Source organism: Eretmochelys imbricata, chromosome 10 (assembly GCF_965152235.1).
Source record: "Eretmochelys imbricata isolate rEreImb1 chromosome 10, rEreImb1.hap1, whole genome shotgun sequence".
Taxonomy (NCBI): Eukaryota; Metazoa; Chordata; order Testudines; family Cheloniidae; genus Eretmochelys; species Eretmochelys imbricata.
Window position 1 is genome coordinate 73,663,116 of NC_135581.1, and position 23,934 is coordinate 73,687,049.

At 41.1% G+C, this 23,934-nt stretch overlaps 1 protein-coding gene across 4 annotated transcripts in view; it reads left to right on the plus strand.

Moving 5' to 3' along the window:
• Positions 1 to 23,934, plus strand: part of MCTP2 (multiple C2 and transmembrane domain containing 2) — a 161,894-nt gene that overhangs the window by 133,860 nt on the left and 4,100 nt on the right. For 3 of the 4 annotated variants that reach the window (XM_077828639.1, XM_077828641.1, XM_077828642.1), the window contains 4 exons: positions 1,482 to 1,523; positions 16,527 to 16,636; positions 18,732 to 18,841; positions 23,135 to 23,524. In XM_077828639.1, the coding sequence (XP_077684765.1) occupies positions 1,482 to 1,523; positions 16,527 to 16,636; positions 18,732 to 18,841; positions 23,135 to 23,322 (450 nt within the window). In that variant the 3' untranslated portion in view covers positions 23,323 to 23,524. Of the gene's footprint in view, positions 1 to 1,481; positions 1,524 to 16,526; positions 16,637 to 18,731; positions 18,842 to 23,134; positions 23,525 to 23,934 lie in introns of those variants that run through there. The other variant, XM_077828640.1, reaches the window with a different exon arrangement.

The following is a 23,934-nucleotide window of genomic DNA, read 5'->3' on the forward strand; positions in this document are numbered from 1 at the left end:
TACATATGCAACCTGGGAGTAAGGCACACCATATGTGCATATAGTAATGCCAGTGACCTCAACAGGATGCTCTCCGGTAAGCAAAGTTACACATGTGCACCCAAGTGCTTTGCTGGATTGGAGCCTTACTGAGCCTCTAGCAGGTCAAAGCATCTTTAATATCCCTTGGATTCTTTTTCTGGTACCCAGATTCTGAGCTTTCTGAATTCCAACTCTGTATACCTCCTGTAGCTCAAAATAGGTAGTGTTGCTCTGAGTTGCATATGCTCTGGGTGGGAGGAGTGGGTAGTATAACTGTCCCTTTTTCAAAATACCAGTGGTTTGAGTACAATCCTATTCTTTCTGCTCATCCAGACCTTGGTTGCACGTGGAGTAGCTTAGTTTTCTTCATGCCTACGTACCCATGTAAATTTTCAAAAACAAAATTCATTTTGTCCATTCTGAATGCACATCACGTTCTCTGGAAATGTGGAACCCGAACCACGTGCCTCAGTTTCCTGAGCTGTAAAATGGGGATAATATTAACCTAGTGTACATTACTAGGTTTCTGTGAGGCTATAATCATCAGGACTTGCAATATGTTTTAAGAATCTCAGGTGGGAGCTGCCATAGATATGGAAAATATTATTATTACTATTAACCTAGCTACCCAAGGCATTTCAGCAAAGACATTGGCAGATCTGGAGGTAGGACTCACATATCCTAGCTCTCAGGCCCTTGCTCTGATGAATAGATACCACTACCTCCCTAAATAAAGCAACCTTTAATTATGATCCTTCACATCCCAACATTTCAGTGATGTTTAAACATTTTAATATGGTAATTCAACTCTTCCTATTGAATAAGCAAGACCTAAATTAACTTGGAGGATCCTGTTAAAGGCTCAGCTAGAAAAACGCTTGAATTGAAAGCCAGGGGTCCCTAAGTTCACACCCTAGCCAAGTCTTTTGTTTTCTTCCCTACCTGTCAGAGTGGGAGTCAAACTGAAGGAATAATGCTGTATAGAAATCTGTATGTGATTCTTGAGATTGATTATGTTCATACTAATGTATTTTCTTCTGTCTAATGTTTCTGTAATGGCCCTAAAGGGAGAGAGCAGTCATTGTAGCAGTGAGGATAGAACAAACTGAGTATAGAATCTTCAGCCTTGACATACCAACTGGTTCATTTATCAGACTAAGAACAAAGCTGTTTACAGACAGTAGAACTTGGCAATGAATTTAAAAGCCTGTTGCCTTCAGACTGCTGGGCTCAGCCACAAATACCTCGATGTAGACTTAAAATTTGCGTAGGTTATTGCGTGCTATTGTTCCTGATCTTGGGGGGGAAAGACCTTGAACATAGAGTAATAAAATAAAAATGGTAGTTTAAAAAAATGGTTTAGAACTAAATGTACCACATGAAATGTGATAAAAGTTATGTAAATGTTTTGAACCTCTGACTGTCAATGAGGAATTTTAATATGGACATATGTTTTTCAGGAGACCACATACCTGGATGAGGATGAAGATGAGGATGACAAGGTAAGTGTGTCACATGTAGGTACACCAGTTAGAATTAAATAATGCAAATGATGCAGTCTTACTCCAGGAGATTGTGGTTTATACTCTGCACAGGCTGCGGGGTGGGGGAAGAGGCGGTTTCTATTAATGATGGGCAAACCTGAGAATATCTGAGGTTTCATTTGGATAAGCATTCCAAAGTGTGGATGCCTATTTGAAGCTTATAAAAACTGATGTCCCTTTGGAGTCCCCAAAAGTGTGCTAGAAATCATGGGGAAAATTGTACTCTTTTGGGTACAATATTTCTTAACAATTCCAGTTCTGAATCTCAGATGGAAATTCTATCTGAATAACATTTCTTGTGGTATTGAGGCATTTCCAGTTTTTGTCCAAGTTGGAGACCAGAAATGCTGAGATTTGTGGAGGGCTGGGGAGAGTTATCTCAATATTTCAGACCCTCCAAAAATGTTGGTTTTAGTTTGGCTCCTGAAATGTACAAAGGATTGTGGTTGAAGAGAGGTGCCTCTTAGTTTATCTGAATATACTTGCTCATCCTCCCGCTTCATTCTGAAAAATACATCGGATTCTTTCCAGTTTATCAAACCAAGATGACAAATGATAAAAAGGATTAGAAGGCATGACATATGAAGAAAGATTACGAGAACTTAATATATACATCTTACAAAAAAAACATAACTAAGTGAAGGGGAATCTGATAGTCTATAAATTCTTTCAGAACTAAAAGGTAAGGAATTATTTAATGAATAACTGCTAGCAAAAGGAATTTAGATTTTAGGGCATAAATATGCACAAGGTTATGTGCAACTTGCAAAATTTCATAATAACTTGGCATGCCATTTCTTGAATATTCCATAGGTTAATAGAACGTTGAAATTAACTGTTCAGTAGTAAATCAAAGTCATAGTTAGTATACAAACCCTTAACATTACCCACTTGTGTACATTAGGGTTCGATCTAAACAAGCTATTTGCTGGGAACAACTTCTTTACATTTAGCTTACTGTTCTGTCAGAAATTTAAAAAAACTGAGCAGAAATCTGAGTTTCATACAGCTACCAGTTATTATTCAAAACTATGTAACAAATAATTTATTTCAGACTGTGGATTCCTCACAATCTATATACCACAACTATCAGTTCAAGTCTTCTCATTTATAATTCACTGTTTGCATTGTGTGATTGGTCAACTAACTCAAATGTTGTTGTTTCTGCTGAGTGAATGATCCTAAAGTCAACAAGAATCTTTCTTGATGGCCACTGAATGCTTCTGGTGCTAATATTTGTGCTCAGACATATTTGTGCTAGTTTTCCCAGGTGAATATTCTTCCAAACAAAAGTCACTGTGCACTGAAATTTGCAGAAAATTAATGAAAAGTAAATTGACTATTTTTATTTGAATAAATCTTTATCATTACATTTTTGGTAGTATTTGTCCAACTGTAATCATGATAGTCTGATTCACATATTAGCACATTATATCATTCCTCCCGCTTATTTTATGCTTACAATAAAGCATGGCTAACATGTTCAAACTAAGAGTTGCATGATTTTCCATGGAGTGGTGGATGTTCAGCATGTCTGAAAATCAGAGGAGTTTCCTAACTTTAGGCACCAGATTCGAAAATGCGAGCCTTCATCTTTATTGGTGTATGGCCTCATTCTTCAGTGTTTACTCACTTGGACAGGCCTATTCGCTTTCGTTTTACCACATTACTTTTCTTCATTTGTGCATGCTGATTCAGACAAAACTATCTACCTTGTCTTAAAGCTCTAGACAGTTAAACCATGAATTTGACTGTAATATGTGCCTGTGACCATGGTTTAGAACAATAAAACAAGTCTCACTGGTGTGTGGAGAGGGAGGGAGGGAGGTGGTTCTGTTTTGCTACGTAGAGGCACACAGTACATTTCACCTTATGTAAAAAAGGGGGGAAAGGACATTTGAAGATTTGTTAAATAAGCGTTTTGTCCAAAATCGGCAGAGGACTATGCAATAAATGAATATACTACAAAGCCAAAATATTTAGGTCCAGTTTTACACTGATGTAACTACACCAATTTCTATAGGGTTACTCTGTTTTTGCACATGGATAACTGAGATATGAGTCTAATTGCTCTGCATTTTGCACTTCTTCAAACTTGACCTTATTCTTCTTTTACCACTTTGGTTTTGGAATGCTCCTGAGAGACTATGTTCAAAATGCTGGTTATTTGGGAGGACCATGATGCTGTGGTCAGTGTTGCTTCTAGACCTCGCTGCTATATGCATTAAGTACTCATGATACCTGGCAACTCATGAAACTGGGTGGAGCTATTCATAGCAGAGGCAGCTGCTGTGCCAACTCTGTTATTACATTATCAGGTGCCCATCACCATAATACTTCATAGCTAAATCTCACCATAACCATACCATGTAACCTCTATTAGAGTATTAACTTAGACCTTTGTATGACCATCCTGTCAAGTGTACTCCCTTTTTGGATAGTAAGCGAAATGGCATGTGTGCATTGAGGGGAGCCTAGATCCTTAAGTACATTTAGCTGTGCTCAGTATCTTCATAGTTTTTCAAGTGCGGTAGTGATAGGGGTGGTCGGAACACCCTTGCGAGTTAAAGAAAAATGAGTTTGATGACATTATCTCTATGCAATGTCTGCATTTAAAAGAAAAATATACATTTTTTTCCTATTACAGGAACTCCTAAAGTTGAAATCTGCTAGTAGGTCATAGTATACAAGGTCACTGTTTCTGTTTCCTGTCATTAATGTGTTGTATCAAAATACTCGCACACATAGCTCTTCTGGATTCTGTTGCATGTTAGACATAACAGACCGTGCTTCTGGGAACTGTAACACGACCCCTGAGAGATGAACTGTTTACAAATTATAAACACACAGACGCTTAGTTCAAAAACAGAAGAGCAGATTAACTCCCTTCCACCTAAACGATCCGTCTTGAAAATGACAAGGCTTAATTGCTAGCTCCTCCTTTCCCCACAAATGCCGACACAGAAGACTGTGAAAGATAAGAATGCTTCGTCCCTTTGGCACAATCTGCTCAGTGGATGAACGCCTTCTCGGATTCTTGCCATCTTGGATGCAGATTTCAGACTCTGGGGTCTGTCAGGCTATAGCTGTCTGGAGCGGGGATTGTTTTAAAATTACATCACTGTGGCATCTTTCACCCTCCAATACAAAGGTATAGAAAAGTTGCATACAACTCATAAGGATTTTGTAATACTCTTTTGGAAGTGGCATGGAATCTTTCATGACCTCAGGTTGTCGGGATCTTAGTTTTTCTTTTCCTACAAAAGAGACCAAACAAAGTTGCTGCCAATACCGGGTTTGGAAATTGGTTCAGCAGAAACTCGAAGGAAGGATGATCAAGTGATTAGGGCACTAACCTACGGTTGGTTCCTTGCTCTGCCACAGACTTCCTGCATGGCAAGTCATTTAGCTTCTGCGCCTCCATTCCTCATCTATAAAACGGGGATAATAGCACTGCCTCATCTTGCAGGTGTGTGGTGAGGTTAAATACATTAAAGATTGGCAGGTGCTGCAGGGGGCATATAAGTTACCATAGATAAATAAGGAAAACTGCTTACTACTGAATCGATTCCATTTTCTGCAGCATCACCTGTTACTTTGGGGGTCTCCCATCCAAATAGTGAGTAGCACAGCCCTGCTAAGCTACTGAGATGCAATGGGATCAAATCAAATAAGGCTATGGCTGCAAGCAGGGTTATTTACTAACTTCCAAGAAATATAAAGTGTCTTATGCTTGGAAAAGAAATCCCCAAAGGAGAAAAAAAGGCATTTTTTCTGATATAAGAAAATTTCTGTTGTACTAGTTGGTACCAAAAATACACCAAGTTTTACAAGCATAGTTCAGAAAGGCTCCAGCCAAACAAATAAAAGTCAGATTCGTCCAGTAGCAAACAGCTGACATTTTCCATTTGTGTTAGATTTAGCATGTGGAAACCTTCCGTATGAATCTTATTTGTACGGGTGGTTTACAATGAAAATTGCATTAATTTTCTCCACAGTAAAGGTCAGTAATTGAAACATGAACCGAGAGTCTATTGTGTAAGACGATATATCCCTATACTTAGGAAAGGTCACTCAAGACAATATCATCTCATTGTTTTCATTCCTTAGGGTAAAAACAATTGCATTAGGGTTTTTTTCACCCCTTCAATTTAACAATCATATATAATATTTCCACATCTCCCATTAATATCACTGAAGACTAAAGATGATAAAGGCTTGAAAGTACAATAAGCTACAAAGAGTGTTCTTGTGCTAACAATGCTGTTTTAATACTAGCTGTCTGATAGACAAGGATGTTTCACCAGATCATGTAATGAAAGAAAATTAAGAGCATTCTACAGCCATATAAATAAGAAGAAAACAAAGAAAGAAGAAGTGGGACCGCTAAACACTGAAGACGGAGTGGCAGTTAAGGATAATCTAGGCATGGCCCAATATCTAAAGAAATACTTTGCCTCAGTCTTTAATGAGGCTGATGAGGATCTTAGGGATAATGGTAGCATGACAAATGGGAATGAGGGTATGGAGGTAGATATTACCATATGTGAGGTAGAAGCGAAATGCGAACAGCTTAATGGGACTAAATCGGGGGGCCCAGATAATCTTCATCCAAAAATATTAACGGAATTGGCACATGAAATTGCAAGCCCATTAGCAAGAATTTTTAATGAATCTGTAAACTCAGGGGTTGTACCATATGACTGGAGAATTGCTAACATAGTTCCTATTTTTAAGAAAGGGAAAAAAAGTGATGCGGGTAACTACAGGCCTGTTAGTTTGACATCTGCAGTATGCAAGGTCTTGGAAAAAATTTTAAAGGAGAAAGTAGTTAAGGACATTGAGGTCAATGGTAAATGGGACAAAATACAACATGGTTTTACAAAAGGTAGATCATGCCAAACCAACCTGATCTCCTTCTTTGAGAAAGTAACAGATTTTTTTAGACAAAGGAAACACAGTGGATTTAATTTACCTAGATTTCAGTAAGGCGTTGGATACTGTGCCACATAGGGAATTATTAGTTCAATTGGAAAAGATGGGAATCAATACGAAAATTGAAAGGTGAATAAGGAATTGGTTAAAGGGGAGACTACAGTGGGTCATACTGAAAGGTGAACTGTCAGGCTGGAGTGAGGTTACCAGTGGAGTTCCTCAGGGATCGGTTTCGGGACCAATCTTATTTAATCTTTTTATTACTGATCTTGGCACAAAAAGTGGGAGTGTGCCAATAAAGTTTGCGGATGATACAAAGCTGGGAGGTATTGCCAATTTAGAGAAAGACCGGGATATCATACAGGAGGATCCGGATGTCCTTGTAAACTGGAGTAATAGTAATAGGATGAAATTTAATCATGAGAAGTGAAAGGTCATGCATTTAGGGATTAATAACCAGAATTTTAGTTATAAACTGGGGACGCATCAATTAGAAGTAACGGATGAGGAGGAGGACCTTGGAGTATTGGTTGACCACCGGATGTCTATAAGCCGCCAATGTGATATGGCTATGCAAATAGCTAGTGCGGTCTTGGGATGCATCAGGCGAGCTATTTCCAGTAGAGATAAGGAGGTATTAGTACCGTTATACAAGGACTGGTGAGACCTTACCTGGAATACTGTGTGCAGCTCTGGTCTCTCATGTTTAAGAAGGATGAATTCAAACTGGAACAGGTACAGAGAAGGGCTACTAGGATGATCCGAGGAATGGAAAACCTGTCTTATGAAAGGAGACTCAAGGAGCTTGGCTTGTTTAGCCCATCCAAAAGAAGGCTGAGGGGAGATATGATTGCTCTGTATAAATATATCAGAGGGATAAATACCAGAGAGGGAGAGGAATTTATTTAAGCTCAGTACCAATGTGGACACAAGAACAAATGGATATAAACTGACCATCAGGAAGTTTAGACTTGACATTAGATTGAAGGTTTCTAACCATCAGAAGAGTGAAGTTCTGGAACAGCCTTCCAAGGGAAGCAGTGGGGGCAAAAGACCTATCTGGCTTCAAGATTAAACTCGATAAGTTTATGGAGGAGATGGTATGATGGGGTAACATGATTTTGGCAATTAATTGATCTTTAACTATTAAAGATAAATAGGACCAATGGCCTGTGATAGAATGTTAGATGGGGTGGGATCTGAGTTATGACAGAGAATTCTTTCCTGGGTATCTGGCTGGTGAATCTTGCTCACGTGCTCAGGTTTCAGCTGATCACCATATTTGGGGTCTAGAAGGAATTTTCTTCCAGGGCAGATTGGAAGATGCCCTAGGGGTTTTTTGCCTTCCTCTGCAGCTTGGGGCACGGGTCACTTGCTGGAGGTTTCTCTGCACCTTGAAGTCTTTAAACCATGATTTGAGGACTTCAATAGCTCAGACATAGGTGAGAGGTTTATTTCAGGAGTGGGTGGATGAGATTTGGTGGCCTGCATTGTGCAGGAGGTCAGACTAGGTGATCATAATGGTCCCTTCTGACCTCAATATCTATGAGTCTATGAGCATGAAAGCTTCTTTAGTAGCATGAATACTCCCTCCTAGATCATTGGTGTCTCTTGATTTCAGCCTGTCACTACTTCTCAGTGAAGTTATTTATAGGAACACTGGTACGCCATGGATATAGACATAGCAGTAATATTTTCTAGGAACAAGATAGAAATGTAAGGGCCGGCTCCTCCAGTCTGGGTAAGCTGTGCTCGGGGCAGGACTTTAGAGGGGGAGTATAAAGGAGCTCTAAATAAACTCTGTCCCAATTTTGCAACCATATGGGGACTAATCTGGTTTCAAGTAATACTTAGGGCAGCCTTATAGCTACTGTAAGTTACACCTGGCTACCTATGGACCCAAATGGCCAGTTTGACAAAGGGGGAGTACAGGGATTGCTCTTGCCATGCCCCTTTCCTCCTGGAAACCTCTCTTACACCAGAAAGTGGAGAGGTGATTCTTATCATTATTTATACTATTATTATTTATTATTTATATTGTGGTAACACCTAGAGGTCCCAGTCCCATTGTGCTAGGTACTGTACAAACACAAATCCAGGCCCCAAAGCGCTTATGGTCTCAGTGGAAAAAATAAGAGACAACAGGTGTATACAACAAACAGATGGGGAAGGGGGGAGGAAGTGCAAGGTCACAGCAAGACAATACTGATTAGCATGATGAGCAGTGGTTACAGCACACCAGTTTTGAAAATATGCCCCTTTCAGGCCAATGGTGCTCTCATTTGTGTCACTCTGAAATAATGCCATTAACTTGAATGGAGTTGTCATGAATTTCACATCATTGTAACTAAGAGCATAATTTGGACCTTATATGTCACTCTAGAATGTATACTTTCCTCTATTGTTCATTGACTAGTTCAGATACATTCAGATTTCCATTGGCAGGCAGGCATATTTTCAGCATGGTGCTAAAAAATAGAAATCCTGAAATGTACAACTGCCTATCATCTTTGGATTGTATGAAGTAGGTGTACAAATCTAGGCATGCATTGTGTACATTTACCCCTCCTTCTGTTAAGTAATGAAAATCCTCCAGCAGCAGACAATAGATGTAATAAAGGGCAAGAAAGTGTCTTTGCAACACAGGTTGTTGGGATCATTTCAGTCTATTCAAAGGCCATAATGGAGAAGCACAAATCAGAGTCCAGTTCAAGGTTGCTGTGCTCATTTTCAAAGCACTGCATGAAATTCATCCTAGCTACTAGAGAGACTCTCCCCCTCCATGACCACTACTGCCTACAACAGCCTTATTACACTGGAACAATGAAACTGTCAGCCACCAACAGGGAGAGACTTCTAAGCAGAGGAAACAAAACCTCCACAGGAACTGGGCCAAGACTGTAGAACTTGCTGCTAGAATGTCCAAGAACCTCATGTTCAGAGTAAAATACAAAACCTACCTCTTTGCCTAAGCATTCTTCTCATTAAATGACTTGAACTTACTCTTGGGACATACTCATGTACTACACTGATTAGATTATGCCAATATATCAACCTACATAGATTCACAATCAACCCATGTTGATACAAATAACTTCCTTAAATATTAGGGCAGCTGTTACAACTGAGAGTACCTTGACGTGGCAGAATATGGAGATTCATTCTCTCCCCTATACAGTCAATAACAGTTGGGGACAATTCTCTGAGGTTTATAATCCATTAAATCCTTTTGATTTCAAAGGATACACATCTGTGAATATATTGGTCTTTGGGAATCTTTCTTTGGCAAAGATGGGTTTGAAACATCATACTATGGCATAGTGCATGACAGTTACAACGAAAATCAAGTATTGGTAAAGTCTGCATTTCTTTAAATGACCACAACATATTTTTTAAACCCAAAAGAACAACAGAGCAAGAAGCCATGCATGCCTGAGTGTTTTGGATTTTTTTTTAAAGTCAATCCTGTTTGTTCTTAATACACTGGAGAAATCGTACCTAGTACATTGGACAAATCCCATTAAAGCATTACCCATGTTATGCTTTCAAGGACAATGTCAGTTTGGGTTATCTTCTGCATAAAAGCTGATCATGATAGTTAGACCTGCCCAAGAGCTAGTCAAACTTTCACAACAGATTTTTTTTCCTGAAAATTTCTAGGTTTTCATTCATGGATTTTTTTTATTTTTATTTTTTGGGGCCTGTCTCACCCCTTTATTACTCTTTTTGTGATTTGCCACTATTAATTTTTTTCCTTTATATCCTCTTCTCTCCCCCCAAACGTCCCTTGGGTTAATATGTGCGTTTCCTATGGCATGCCAAAAATCTGTTGATGAATACCAGTTGTATGAAAGTTGCATGCAACATTTCTTTTTTGTGTGAGTGTTTTATGTAACTAAACTGAAATCCGAGTGGTATAAAGCCATTTAGGAATTGTTTGTGATTTCAAGCTTGAAGTCTCAGTTATACAATACATTACCATATGAGTCAGCAGTGCACTTAGAGAACAGCATTAGAAACTGTCCTTGAATTTGTAATGTAATAGATTAACAAACACATACTATATTGGATGTTTCCATAGGAAGAAATTTAAAGGACAGATAATAAGGTGCATGGTTTTAACCGTGAGGGTGATTAAACATTGGAGCAAACTTTCAAGGGAATTGGTGCATTCTCCGTCTCTGGATGTCTTAAGTTAAGCCTGCATGCCTTTCTGGAAGACGTGCTTAGTCAAACTCAAGCCATTGAACTCAATACAGGAATGTAGTGGGGCAGCTGCCCCACTCCAGGAGGACAGGGGTTAAAAGCAGCCCTGGAGAGGGCTGTGGCTGGGATAAAAGGAGTGTGAGCAGCTGAGGGAGTAGCTGACCACAGGTGTGGCCAGCTCAATCAGGCCCCAGCTGGCCCTGATAAGAGGGCTGGAGGGCCAGGAGCTGAAAGAGTCTCTCTCTAGCTTTGGAGAGAGATGAACTTAGCTGCCCGAAGGAGCAAAGGTACCCGATGCAGAGCAGTGCTGGGGAAAGGCAAGAGGAGCTGGGGAGCTCGAGCCTGTCAACTCCCCAGGCTGAGGCCTTGTTTAAGGCCCAAGCAGGTCCTGGAGCCTGTAGAGGCGCTGCGTCGGTGAGCCTGCGATCCGCTACACAGAATAACTAGATGAAATTTTATGGCCTGTGTTGTACAGGAGGTCAGACTAGATGATCTAACAGTCTCTCTTCTGTACTTAAAATCTGTGCATCTATAGTTCCTAATGATTTCAACAGGGAAGTCTGGGTCTAGTAAGCATATCTGACCAGTCATGGATTTCTGTTTATTGTAAGAGATTTTTCCCCCCTTCATATTTCACACAATTTCAAAATGAAGTTATTCTCATCAGTTTTAAAGCTGAAGTGAAATTTTCTTTTGTTACTGTCCCTTACTTTCTGGGAAATTATTAAATTTCAGTGAGATGAAGTTGAGAGATTTGTACATAACTCTTCAAGTGAATTTATGTGGGTCAATTATTCGCTGCCATAACCAGTGATGAGCTGCCAAAATCTTAACAACCAGTTCCCTCCTCACCCCATGAGGGGTTGTGTCCCCCACGCCCTGGGGACTCCTTCCCCATCCAACTCCCCATGGTCCTTGATGCGCCCCCCCCCCTCCCCCCCGGGACCGCTGCCCCATCCACCCCTTTCCCCTGACTGCCCCCAGAACCGGGCAGGAGGGTCTTGTGGGCCACCGTAGTGGGTGCCCACGCCGCCCAGCCCCTAAGAGCCAGAGGGACGTGCTAGGGGGCAAGGTGGGGAGTCCTGGCAATGCTTACCTGGGGCAGCTCCCACGAAGCAGCCGGCAGGTCTCTCTGGCTCCTAGGGATGGGGTAGCATAGCTGGGGGGGGAGCCACTGATCACATCAAAAGTGGTGCCTTAGGCATCAACTCCGTGGGTGCTCCGGGGCTGGAGCAGCAACAGAGAAAATTTGGTGGGTGCACAGCACCCACCGGCAGCTCCCCGCCCTGCCCCACATCTGGCCCCAGCTCACCTCACCTCTGCTCCGCCTCCGCCCCTGGATGCGCTGCCCCACTCTGCTTCTCTGCCCCGCTTCCTGCAAATCAGCTGTTCGGCGGGAAGCTGGGGAGGGCTGAGAAGCAGGCGGCGGCTTCACACTCAGGCCGAGGGTGGCGGAGGCGAGCTGGGGCGGGGAGCAGTTCCCCTGCGCACTCCCCCTCCTCCCCCGGGTTACCTGCTGCAGCACAGGCAGCCCTCCTCGCGCTCCCCCCCCCCCCCCGCCCCAGTTCCCCTCCTCTCCACCTCTGCCTCCCTGGGCCTGAGCGTGAAGCCGCCGCCTGCTTCTCAGCCCTCCCTGGCTTCCTGTGCGAACAGCTGATTCACGGGAAGCGGGGGTGGGGGGCGGAGAAGCAGAGCGGGGCGGCGCATTAAGGGGAGGAGGCGGAGTGGAGGTGAGCTGGGGTGAGGAGCTGCCGGCGGGTGCTCTTTACCCACCAAATTTTCCCTGTGGATGCTCCAGCCCTGGAGCACCCATGGAGTCGGTGCCTAAGGTGCCACTTTTGACCATTGTTAAATTTAGAAGCTCTTCTAGAACCGGTTGTCCCTCGCGGGACTATCGGTTCTAAAAGGGCTTCTAAATTTAACAACCGGTTCCAGCGAACCAGCTCCAGCTCACCACTGGTCATAACTCTAATAAAGAGTGAAAGGTGGAAACACCTTTCCTTACATAGGCAAAGGCTTTGTATCTTGCTTTTTAAGTTCAGGCTGATGTGTGTTAGTTGGACACAAAAGACTTAATTTCTGAATTCGCTGAACTTTTTTTTTTTCCTGACATGGTTAATCTTTTGTAAGACCCCTTTGTGTTTTTGTTCATGCAATTAGTATAGAAATGAAGGTTTTCTTAAATCAGGATACGCATGGAAGATTTAAAGTAACATACTGATTATATAATTAATTCGCAGTTGTACATTTATTTTGATGGTGTTAATGCTTTCCCAGAGGCTGAAACTAGTTTGATTCTACCTACAGTGCTGTGATCAGCTGAGAAATAGGGAAGAAAAAGGCCTTGAAGAAATGGGGATTTCACTATTCATTTGAAGAAAAAATGATTTGCTGGAAACAGGCAGGATCGTTTATTTTAAATTTAAACTTAAACAAAGACGTTATGAGCTAAGGTTTTAAACCGTGGGTGTCCAGACTTTTTTCTTTTTTACTGGGCCAATTACACATTGACTTGAGACACCTCCGGCCACAAAAAGTCATGGTACAATAATATCAAAAGGAGTGTAATGCTGTGGAATCTTCAGCCTTGTGTACTTTGGAAAGAGTACGGAAGTGAAATCCTCCTTTGAATTCATTCTACATCGGACTCAAATGTGGTACATTTATTGATGCTTAAACAAAGCTTTTTACATGATGATTGCCTGTATTTATTTCTATATAACAAAGAGCAGTGACTCTATCTTCATAACTTTAGAACGTTCGGTCTTGCATCATTTCTTGGGTCCAGTATACTGTGGGGTGCAAACTTCAATAGGAGCTGAGGCTGCTCAGAACCTCACAAGGGGTCAAAGAACATTGGAAAATCAGGCCTTTATTGTGCATCGTTTTATCTTTTGTGTCACTTAATGAGTTATGCTTTGTGTGTCTGGAGTTAGGGTCCTGGTACTAATTGCCACTCCCCCCCTCGCTCCCCAAGTACGTAACACAGAATGAGGCATAGGAAAAAAATCCTGGAATTTTCAAATGATTCTTGCAAAAAAACATTAGTGTGTAAGTACATCACAAGAGCAACCCAGATTACTTGCTAATCAGAATCTGATTTCAGTGACAGCACTTGTTAATTATTTCTGTAGACTACACACACGCACGCACGCACTTTTCTGTCCTGTATGTTTTATATTACAAATTGGAAATGCCACTATCTAGCAGTGACTTTGTGTGTGTGCATGTGTGTATGCTAGGTAAGGAAACGCATATGATTGCTATTATAGCCTTCAGAATGAATCACTGTTTTGTTTTTCTGAGGCAGCTTGGTAGCTGCAGCAGAAGTAATGTTGCGTGTGTTAAACTGTGTTATCACCGCATTTCGTAGCTCAATCGGAGATGTGTAAATAAAGTCAGCATGATGCAGATAGTGCTGCCAGATTATCTTCGTACAACTCTGGGCAGCAAGAGTAGGCTTGCCCTGGAAGATCACTTTTGGAAATTTCTTGCCTTCCCTCCAACTACAAGTTGGACAGAACTAGATAATTACTGGGTTGGCTCTCCAGTTTTTGCTCTGTGTTCCACTTGTATGTAAGGTGCATAACAGCAGCGTAGAAATAGTTTAAAATAACCATGACATCATTTAATTCTGACCCTAACAAGGTTATAACTGGACCTGTGTGAAAATGACTGGGTTTTTTTTTTCTGTTTTGTCATTAAACGGTTATTTTGTTCTGGGTCATTTCACATTTAAAAAATTCTGTGAAAGTACTTTTTCATACTCAAATGTGATATTTAAAATTCCACTTCTTTTCATAGCACAGTGACGTATATGTAAAAGGAATATCCAAATATTTAAATTTGATCACATCATTAATTTTTGTTTAAAATTTACTTTGAGAGAAAAAAAGGACTATGTGTTATTTAAAAATATATTTTGGAGGAGAGGGGGAGGAAGACATGTGGCTGTTGTCTCAGAGGTTGTTGATTGGCATCCCGTCACTCTAGCAGGAGCTGAGGATAGGGAGTCTGTGTCAGGTACACACAAACTCCTCTCCAAGTGACCTAGTGCTGAAAGGGAAATAGTGATGAACCTTCCACCATTCCATCTGATGGCTGTAGACCCTATCAATCTGTTCTAAGCGGGGGCAAGGACATGGCAGAGGATGGTAGGGTGATGTGCAGAGGCAGAAATACAGGGATGTTCCAAGTGTGAGTATGTGTGGTGCCCTAGTAACTGGGGAAATAGGTGAGCATGCAAGGGGCTGGTAGCACCACTCCTACAGGCTCCTCCCAGTCTGGGCTTTAATTGGTTAAAACACATTTCCACCAGCCCCCTCAAATTGGACTATTCTTGGACAATCAAAATGCAATGTAAAAACCTCTATATCCAGGTGTTTGAATTTTGTACAGAATGAATGTTTTGCACACTTCTAGTTAGAATGTTTGTAGCCATACTAACTTGCGTGCAAAGAAATGTAATGTTAACACTGATAATTGTACCCTGATTTCCATGGCTGATTTAAACCATGCTGATTTTAATGCATTCTTTGCTTTCATTTTATTGCTGCACATTGGTTTCCTGTAATCCTGTGGCCTAAAATAAGCAGTAAGCTTATTTCGCCACCAGAAGCAAAAATCCAAACCCTGAAGAATTTTGAGTGAAAATGGCAAAGTTCATAGTTTTGGAGAGGGTTGGAATCTTTAGGGTTTGTTGTGGAATTGTAATGTTTAGTGATTTGAGTCAGAGGAAATGCTCTATGCTTTTGGCTTTGCATGGAAATACTTGTGAAGCAAAGACAGTGGTTATATATGAGTCTGTACAGGGCATGTATAACAAGTGTTGCTGAAAACAGATTGGGCAAAAAGACTCAACTGTGTCTTGAACAGACAGGTGTATAGAAATGATATGGTGGGAAGTAGAGCATATTAGAGTGTTTGATTGGACTAGCAATACCATGATCACAAAGAAATTTGGACATTACATGATAAAAGGGGAAAGAATATCAGAGAGGAAAATCAGATCTCTAGGACAGCTCTCACCTGGTTCTAAAGTTCAGTAGAAATGATTAGGTTAACATATGACACACTCAAAGATTGACCTGTAAGTCTGATATTGGTTTGTAGCAAGACTGGGTTATTAACACTTACTGAGTGAGAATGGTGGAGGCATATTGGGTGCTGGGAGAGACCAACCCAAGAGATTGGAAATAATTTAATTTTACATTTGGTCACTTGACACATACTTGTGTATAGAGTAATGTAATGGCTGTCGATAAGGATAAGGCTATGAAGCTTGTGAATCCTGTCTTGAGCAGGGAATTAGATGAACAGTTTCATGCAAGGAATGTGGGAACTCATTTGTGTGGTATATTGTGTTTGCATCAGAAAACCATTGCCCAATTTAGCAGAATTTGTATATTTAGCAGTAATTGCTTCTGAGTGGGCTTGATCCTGCAAGATTCTGAGCACCTGCAGATCCTCAGCACGTCTCCTAATCAGGTTCTCAATGCAAAGTCTAGTGCAGGTCAACATCAAGCAAGAATTGCAGGTCTGGTATGAGATGCATTTACCTGTCAGGCCTCTGTGGGGTAGATGATCACTGTTGGAAAAGGACCTGTGCTCACCTGAAGGGGTGGGGTGGAGGGGGGAGATACACAAAGTAATGTAGTATATTATAAATGTATTGTATATACATTTAAACTACTGTGTGTATACTCTCCTGCTCCCAGCTGAACATCCACATGTGTGGATATGAAAATCTATTATATACCTATTTTGTCTATGAACACATTAGGAAATGCAAAATAAATTAAAATTTGGTTTACTTTTCAGGAATCTGAGAAAAAGGGATTAATTGAAAGAATCCACATGGTGCAGGATATTGTTATAACTGTTCAAAACATCTTAGAAGAAATAGCCTCATTTGGAGAAAGAATTAAAAAGTAAGTGAATGTTTTGTTGTCAGGCCCTAAAATGTTTAGGACAGTGCAAAGGTGCATAGCTATAAGTAAGGAAATAAATTCCTCCCTCAGAGAGTGGCTGGGAGTTGTAGGGGAAGAGCCCGGCCAGGCCTGGCTCCATTTCTTCTCCCCAGCAGTGGTACCACAGAAGACAGCTCAAAGTAGAGAGGACAAAAGTTATCAGCAGCACTGCCTCTTCCCAGCTCTCCCCAGTGTGCTGCCCTCAGCCCCCTTTCTTATCTACCTCTATGGATAAGGGTAGGGAATGGGGGACTCTGACCTGTGGGTCCAGGGACTCTGCTGCTGGAGGGAGGTGGTCACAGAGGTGCAGTTGAGGGTATTCCTCCGGCTCATCCTCTGTCTTTGAACTAGGTGGGGATTAATGCCTGAAGCTTTCTTCCCATCATTCCTCCCAAGGCCGGACATATGGGTTATCTGTTGCTTGTCACCCCATCCTGTGCCTTGAAGTGCTTGTCTATGTATCAGTTTAGGCTTCTTGCTGCCATGAGGAATCCTAAGGAGGTCCTTTATCATTTGTCACAACAGAAGGCCTATGACTTATGCCTCACACTAGGAAGCACGGAGGTGGGGGGTGTCTCTAAATAACCCCTTCCCCCCCCCACCCTCCACCACACACACACATGTTTGTATTTTATAATTACACCCATAGTGGAGTGTAACTGACACTCACTTTTTTTCTCTTTAACACAAAGTAATTGTCGCAGAGCTACACTTAAATGAGGAGCTGGGTCGGGGCTAAAAATATATCAAATCCATGTGTTGTGGTTCCACTCCATCCATCCCAGCTGTGGTGGAAATGGCCAAGAGATGTATTCCACTCCATGAACAGAGTACTGTTCTGTCCAGCTGCATGGCAGGAAGGCTCAGAGTGCTTAAACACTGTTAATTCTGGTATTTATTTTGGTAACAATGATCTTAAAGAACCCATTGGTATTAATGTGGATGCCCTATGTAATTTCCAAGGAATTCCATTGTAATTCAAAAATGATGTACCATTAAAAAATTGCTACCAAAGTTATTTTTTTAGTTTTTTTTTTTTTTTTTTAAAGTGACAGTCTGGTTTGTGCCAGAGCTCTGTCACTCTGATTATGCAGTCCGAAGGATTTTTAAGAGCTTAACTGTATTGAGCTGTTTTGTGTTTTGTTTTTAAGTTAAGCTACACAGTTGTGTAATAATTGTGGTAGCCCTTTCACCCTATCTTTCCTTAATATTTTAATACCTCCCTGGAAGTTAAAAATATTTTCCCCCTCCTACAAATTTTGTATGTGAGATGAAGATCATCTTATTTTATAGCCTGATGTTGTTCTGAGTGGTCCACTTTTGACTCTCTTCACCCGCAGGTGATCCATGTAATGCAAGGACACCCTGATCTGTAAATCCACTCATGCTTTAACTAATGCCTTGTACTCCAGTTTGCCTAGTGTTTAGCTGCCGCTGCCAGGAAGTAGATGGAGATCAGAGAGGCATAGTGCAAGGGCAACAGGGTAACTGTGAAGAGGCAAGAAATTGCAACTTTCAGTTATTTCACCTCTAGCTCTGACATACAGGGCTAGGTCATTAGTAACTGGGCTACATGGTGGCCTGAGTGAAATGAACTGAGCTTCTAAGACTTATTCCTAAGGGAGAGTATCGAGACTTGTTCCTCACCTGAGAGTATCATGCCTGAAAATGTTGTCATTCTCAGAAGATACCAAAGACTAAATAAGCATGGTGACTGAATCACTCATTTACCTTTGCTTGTGCTTCTCCAGAACAAGTCTGAGGCATGTTGGTGACATGAAAAGGCTTGGACTGCTGCTGTCTTGTGACAGTTCCCAAAATAAAAATAGTGATAGACCTGCAATGAGATATGTAGAATCCAGAGACTATTCCCTTTGTAGCACCCAGATGCAGAAATCTACGTATCTGTCTTCCAAAGTCTCTGTGCTTTACTTTACAGTTTATTTATATGCATTGAATATTGCAGAAGGAGTCCCTGAGTTCTTAATGGGCTGTAAGTTATAGACAGCATTTAAGATCAGTAACACTGAAGAGGTTTTCTTATTATTATTTACAGCACATTCAACTGGACAGTGCCTTTCCTGTCGGTCCTGGCCTGCTTAGTTATGACAGCAGTGACCGTTATTTTGTATTTCATACCATTGAGGTACATTGTTTTAATCTGGGGTAAGTGCTTCATAATATTGCATTTGCATGGGAAGAATCCAATATTAATTTATAAGTGGGAATAATAAATCTTTAAACTTGCTGTTACGGGCATCAAATATTTGGGGTAAGCACTATGAGGATAATAAACACGCCCTAAGCCTTGGTGGAAGTGAACATTTGTACTGAAGATCAGACTTTCTGCTGGTAGACTAAGGATTTACCTATTCTGAGCTTTTTCTTGAAGTGTTCTCATGGTTTACCATAAAGGGAGCCTTAGTGTAGACAAAATGCTGCCAGCATCTTTACTATTGGGTTGTCTAGACTCCAACTGAGCAGAATAAGATGACAGTGGTTGTTAAAAGCCTAATGCCCAAGCTCCCATTGGTGGATCGACACAGCTGGTTGGAAAATTAAGGGAAAGCGAGAGGCATATCCTGGAGGGATCACAAGAGTCCCCTCTGGCTTTGGAATCTATGAACTAACTAGACATGTCTGAAAGGTTTAAACACTAAGGGCCAATCCTGCAAGACACTGAACTCTGTGGGGCTTGAGGGTGCTCAGCAAATAGCTAGAGGCATTTAACACCTTTCTGGAGTGGGAGATGGATGGGGAGGAATTGGTCAGGATCGTGTGAAGGTACATGGTTAAATTTTACTAGGTGAAAATAGGTTTCAAAATTGTCTGACAGTGCCAAGACTGTGGTATAGTCTCTCATGATAAGTGACAGAAGCCCTGTTGCTGGAGACATTTCAGTCTTGGCTAGACCAAGCACTAACACATGTATTGTACTGTAGACAGCAGCCCTGCAATAGCAGAGTTGAGAGGGTGGACTGTATAACCCAGGAGATATTTTTCTGGATCTGGTTTCAAAAATGATTTGGGTGAAATACTATTCATTTCTATTACTTGATTGACTTGGTGCTTTCTAGTCAATTAAAGTAATGAAACATGCCCCTGTAAGTTGCATTCCAAAGGAGGGTGAGAGATAAATATATGTCGGGGGGGCAAATGTACAGGCAAATGGTTGACGTTCCTATGGAGACAGAGTTGTTATCCAGTTGTATGAAAATAATTTTGGTAAGTGAACAGGTGGCTCAGTAGCTGGTTAGTCCGTAGGAGGTGATAATAAGAACGCATAACAGTAGATTCACATTTAGGAATGGGTGACTGGATTGGAGGAAAATAGGAACCAGCCCACACTTCTGTACACATTTTGAACCACACCTGAAATTGTTGGTAGGCTCACAAAATTTGAGACCCAAACTCAGCAAGTTGGGCAGTCTCTGCTTCCCTTCAGTTATTATGAGTTCCAAGGTCAGGGGAAAAGGGGGGTGTGTGTGTGTGTGAGAGAGAGAGAGAGAGAGAGAGATGTATTAGGGGCTGCTTCGAGTCTGGGGAATGGAGCACCCAGGCCAGTACCTCACAGTGTATGTGTAAGACCTAGGAAATCACTTGCCCTCGTGAAATCACCCAGGCCAGCATATCATCAGCTGTCGGGAGTGGGATGTGAGTTGGAAAGAGGGAGCTTAGTTTTGAGGGAGGAATGGGAAGGGGGGGGTCAATAAAGAGGTAAAGGAGAAGGATCTGACTAGGCTGGGAGAAAGAAGTATCTAAACCTTTCAAAGCCATTAAGTATCCAAATATCAGCTGGATCTTCTCAACAAATCTTGTAGCTCTTTGCGTCCTATCAGAGAAGTTGGACGAAATCCAGTAAAGTCAGGGACATTTCTGAAGGTTTTTGTGTAATCACAATGCAGTGTTTAAAATAATAATAAATTGTGATAGTGTTTTGCTGCTCCCATGGAAGATGCCCGCCTTTACTGGTATATTTGATCTGATGTTCAGGGTTTTATGTAGTTTCCTGCTCTCACTGCCCATTATAGCAAATCCAGATGTACACGCTTTACAGACCTGATTTTCAGTGGGGCTGCGACTTCTGTGTGCATTTTGCAACCAGGGAATAGAATTTTTGTATGCAGATTTATGCCTGTACTAATAGAGCTCATAATCTGAAAATCAGGCCCTTAATGTATGTCTGTAAGAAGAGAAAGTTGGATTTTTTTTCTCAGAATGTTTTTGTCGCCCTTCGTCAATTTCCTTGGTTATTTACAATGCTAAATCTGGTTAGGGGTGAAAGAACAAAAACCAGAGGGCAGGGTAGCCTCATCAAACAGCTTTGCAATGTCACAACATCATGTAACTGTATGCTTCTGGACAGTGGTCAGCCCTGATTAGTTTTACAGTGATGAATCATCCACTAATGTCAGTCTAACATTAGGGGCTGGATATGAGGAGGACGAGTGGATGATACTTTCAAAAGCTGGAGCTGGGAGAAAAACAGTAAAATAAATTATTGAACTCAACGAAAGAGCGAATGAAAAGAAAAGAGAGGAGATTCCCGTGAACTAAAAGTTCAGTAACAATATGTTTCTGCCTCAATGTGGAAGACATCCAGAGTACACCAAAGCTATACATCCAGTCAACATCATCTAGACTGACAGGGCCTTCAAATATGATACATGTTAACCAACTACCCTGTGGCAAGGCCTCAAAGGACCTTATGATATTTTCTGTTTTTAAAAATCAGGTACACAGAAAATTGTGTTGGCATTTTGCTACAAGAATATAGCTTAAAAGCTGCATTCATATGTGAAGCAGGTACATTTGAGAGAGAGAGCAGTGAGGGAGGGAGTGGAAGTCATTGCATTTGAAACACACGTGCATAGAAACTACTGTGAAATTTTAGCTTGGGTTGTGATTAGATTAGGTGCTTGTGACCTCTTTCTTTGCTTATAGGATACCAAAATCTTAATTTTCAAGATGCATTATTATTTGCTCTCCTTTTCCTAATAAGACTTAACTCTCCTACGGCACATTTCAGCCTTCCATCTAAAAAGCTTACTACACAGGAGGATAAGCCACATGACAAATTCTTGTTTCCAAATGGGGAAACTGAGTCAAAGAGAAGTTGAGTGGCTTGCCTAAATTGACACTGTCAGAGCTGGGAATAGAGCCCAGGTCTCCTGACTCCCAATGCTGGACCTTGTTCATGTCGTTGCTCAGAGAACAGGCTGGATCAAAGTTGTATGGTGCTCTCCCTCTGATTTAGGATTCACACCTTCCACTTCTACCCACATCAGTAGAGCTGGTCAGAAAATGCCATTTCTGCAAGACTTAAACTGTTCATGGAAAAGGATCTTTTTTGGTAATTTTTAAACTCAACATTTTTATAATCTTTTTTTAACATTTTTTAAACAAAGTTCTGATTTTCTGATTAGAAACAACTTTTTGTTTTGAAATTTAAGGTAATTCAAGGAAAAATAAATATGTAATTTAAAATGGTCAAAATTGAAACAAAACATTTTGGAATTCTCAAAATGAAACTCTTTGATCCACCTAAATTAAACTTATTTTAAATATTTGGTTCACAGGCACTTTTGAGAGTTTTAACTTTTTGGCCTGATTCAGGCCAGGAAAATTTTTTGATATCTAAAATTTTTTGTGGGATAAGAAAATTGTGATCTGCCCAGCACGCCTGGTGAGCCCTGATTCCACTGCTGGGACCATCTCCAGCTAAGCACAGTTTGGCTATCTCTGCAGAGCAAACTAGGAATGACATTGCAACGCTTAGTAAATCAAGTTATCAACCTTAGTCAGATCAAAAAATAAAATCCGAATAAGTTTTCACAGTTTCCCACAGCAGCAAAGTACAATCAATGTGTCAAATCTGGCTCTGCAGTGAAAGGATAAAAAGCTATGAAACATGCTGGGGGCGGGGTAGATATCCTCAGTCGCTTTCTTTTTCAAACTAAACAAGAAAAAAAACCCCTCCTCTGTCCCATTTCTCTCTTCACCCTCCAACCTCCTATATTTTCCCTCAAGCTTCAGGAGAGGACCACATTCGGTCTAATGATGCTATATTTCAAAGCAGAATGGGCTGTTAGTTCATGTATTCCCCACCACTACCACCTTCCCCCCTCCCGCCCCAAAAAAAAAAAGAAAAAAGAAAAAGATGATGGGTTCCACAGTTTCTGCTTTTTCAGCCACTGCCTCTCTGCTGGTATGGTAATGGGATTTTCACCACCCAAGTAAAGCAGAGTCTTTATATAATAATTCCCTTTCCTTCCTTCCTTCCAAGAGGCATTTGTGAATGATTCCACATGACAGCAACACGTGCATGACTTGAAGTCAAGTCATTGTTTTCACACTCATTTTTACTTGTGAATTTCTGTTTTCCCCCCCACTTGCCTGAGCAATTAAAAATAACTAAATAAATAAACTGGGTTTGTATTGTTTTGTTTTGTTTTTCAGGCATAAATAAATTTACTAAGAAGTTTAGAAATCCCTATGCCATCGACAATAATGAGTTACTAGATTTCCTCTCCAGGGTACCATCTGATGTTCAAAAGGTAATGAATGGCCACCACCAGTGGGGGCATCAAGCAGGACTCAGAGTTCCCAGCACTATGCTTGGGGAATACAATGCCGAAGCATTTTGAATAACAGAGATAAGGTGTCAGGAAAATCCATAAAGGGGGCAAGGAAAGTGAGGGAGAGGGGAGCTGAAAACCTTTGTCGGACGCATAAGATGATTGAAGAAAAATTTATCCTGAAGAGAGCAACTTAAAAATGATCTTGAACTTGCACAGCATGGTGATGAACTATTGGTTTGTTCACCTTTTTGCTCTGATACTTGTATGGACGGTGGGGGAGGAGGGAGGATACAATCTCTCTGAGTGACAGAGATAACTATCCAAAGGGTTTTACTGCATTCCCCGTCCCCTCATACAGGAGTGGGGGGATTATTCCATGACTTTGTGCTTGCTGTGATCTGCTTTGGGCCAGTTGCCATCCTAATTTCTTCTTCCCCCACCCACCTTGAATGCAGGGTTTCTTTGGACAATGCTATGCTCACCTTTTATGGCGCAGAGACTTGAGATTTGTATAAAATAACCGTGATCAAGAAGATTGATCTTTTACCAGCATGGAATTATAACTTTCAGTCGAGCCAGGATCCCCCTTCCCCCACTTCAGTCATGTCTTTTTTTTTTTTTTTTTTTTTTAAAGCACTGTATTCAATAATCTTGTCCAGCTGGCTGCAAATTATCTGA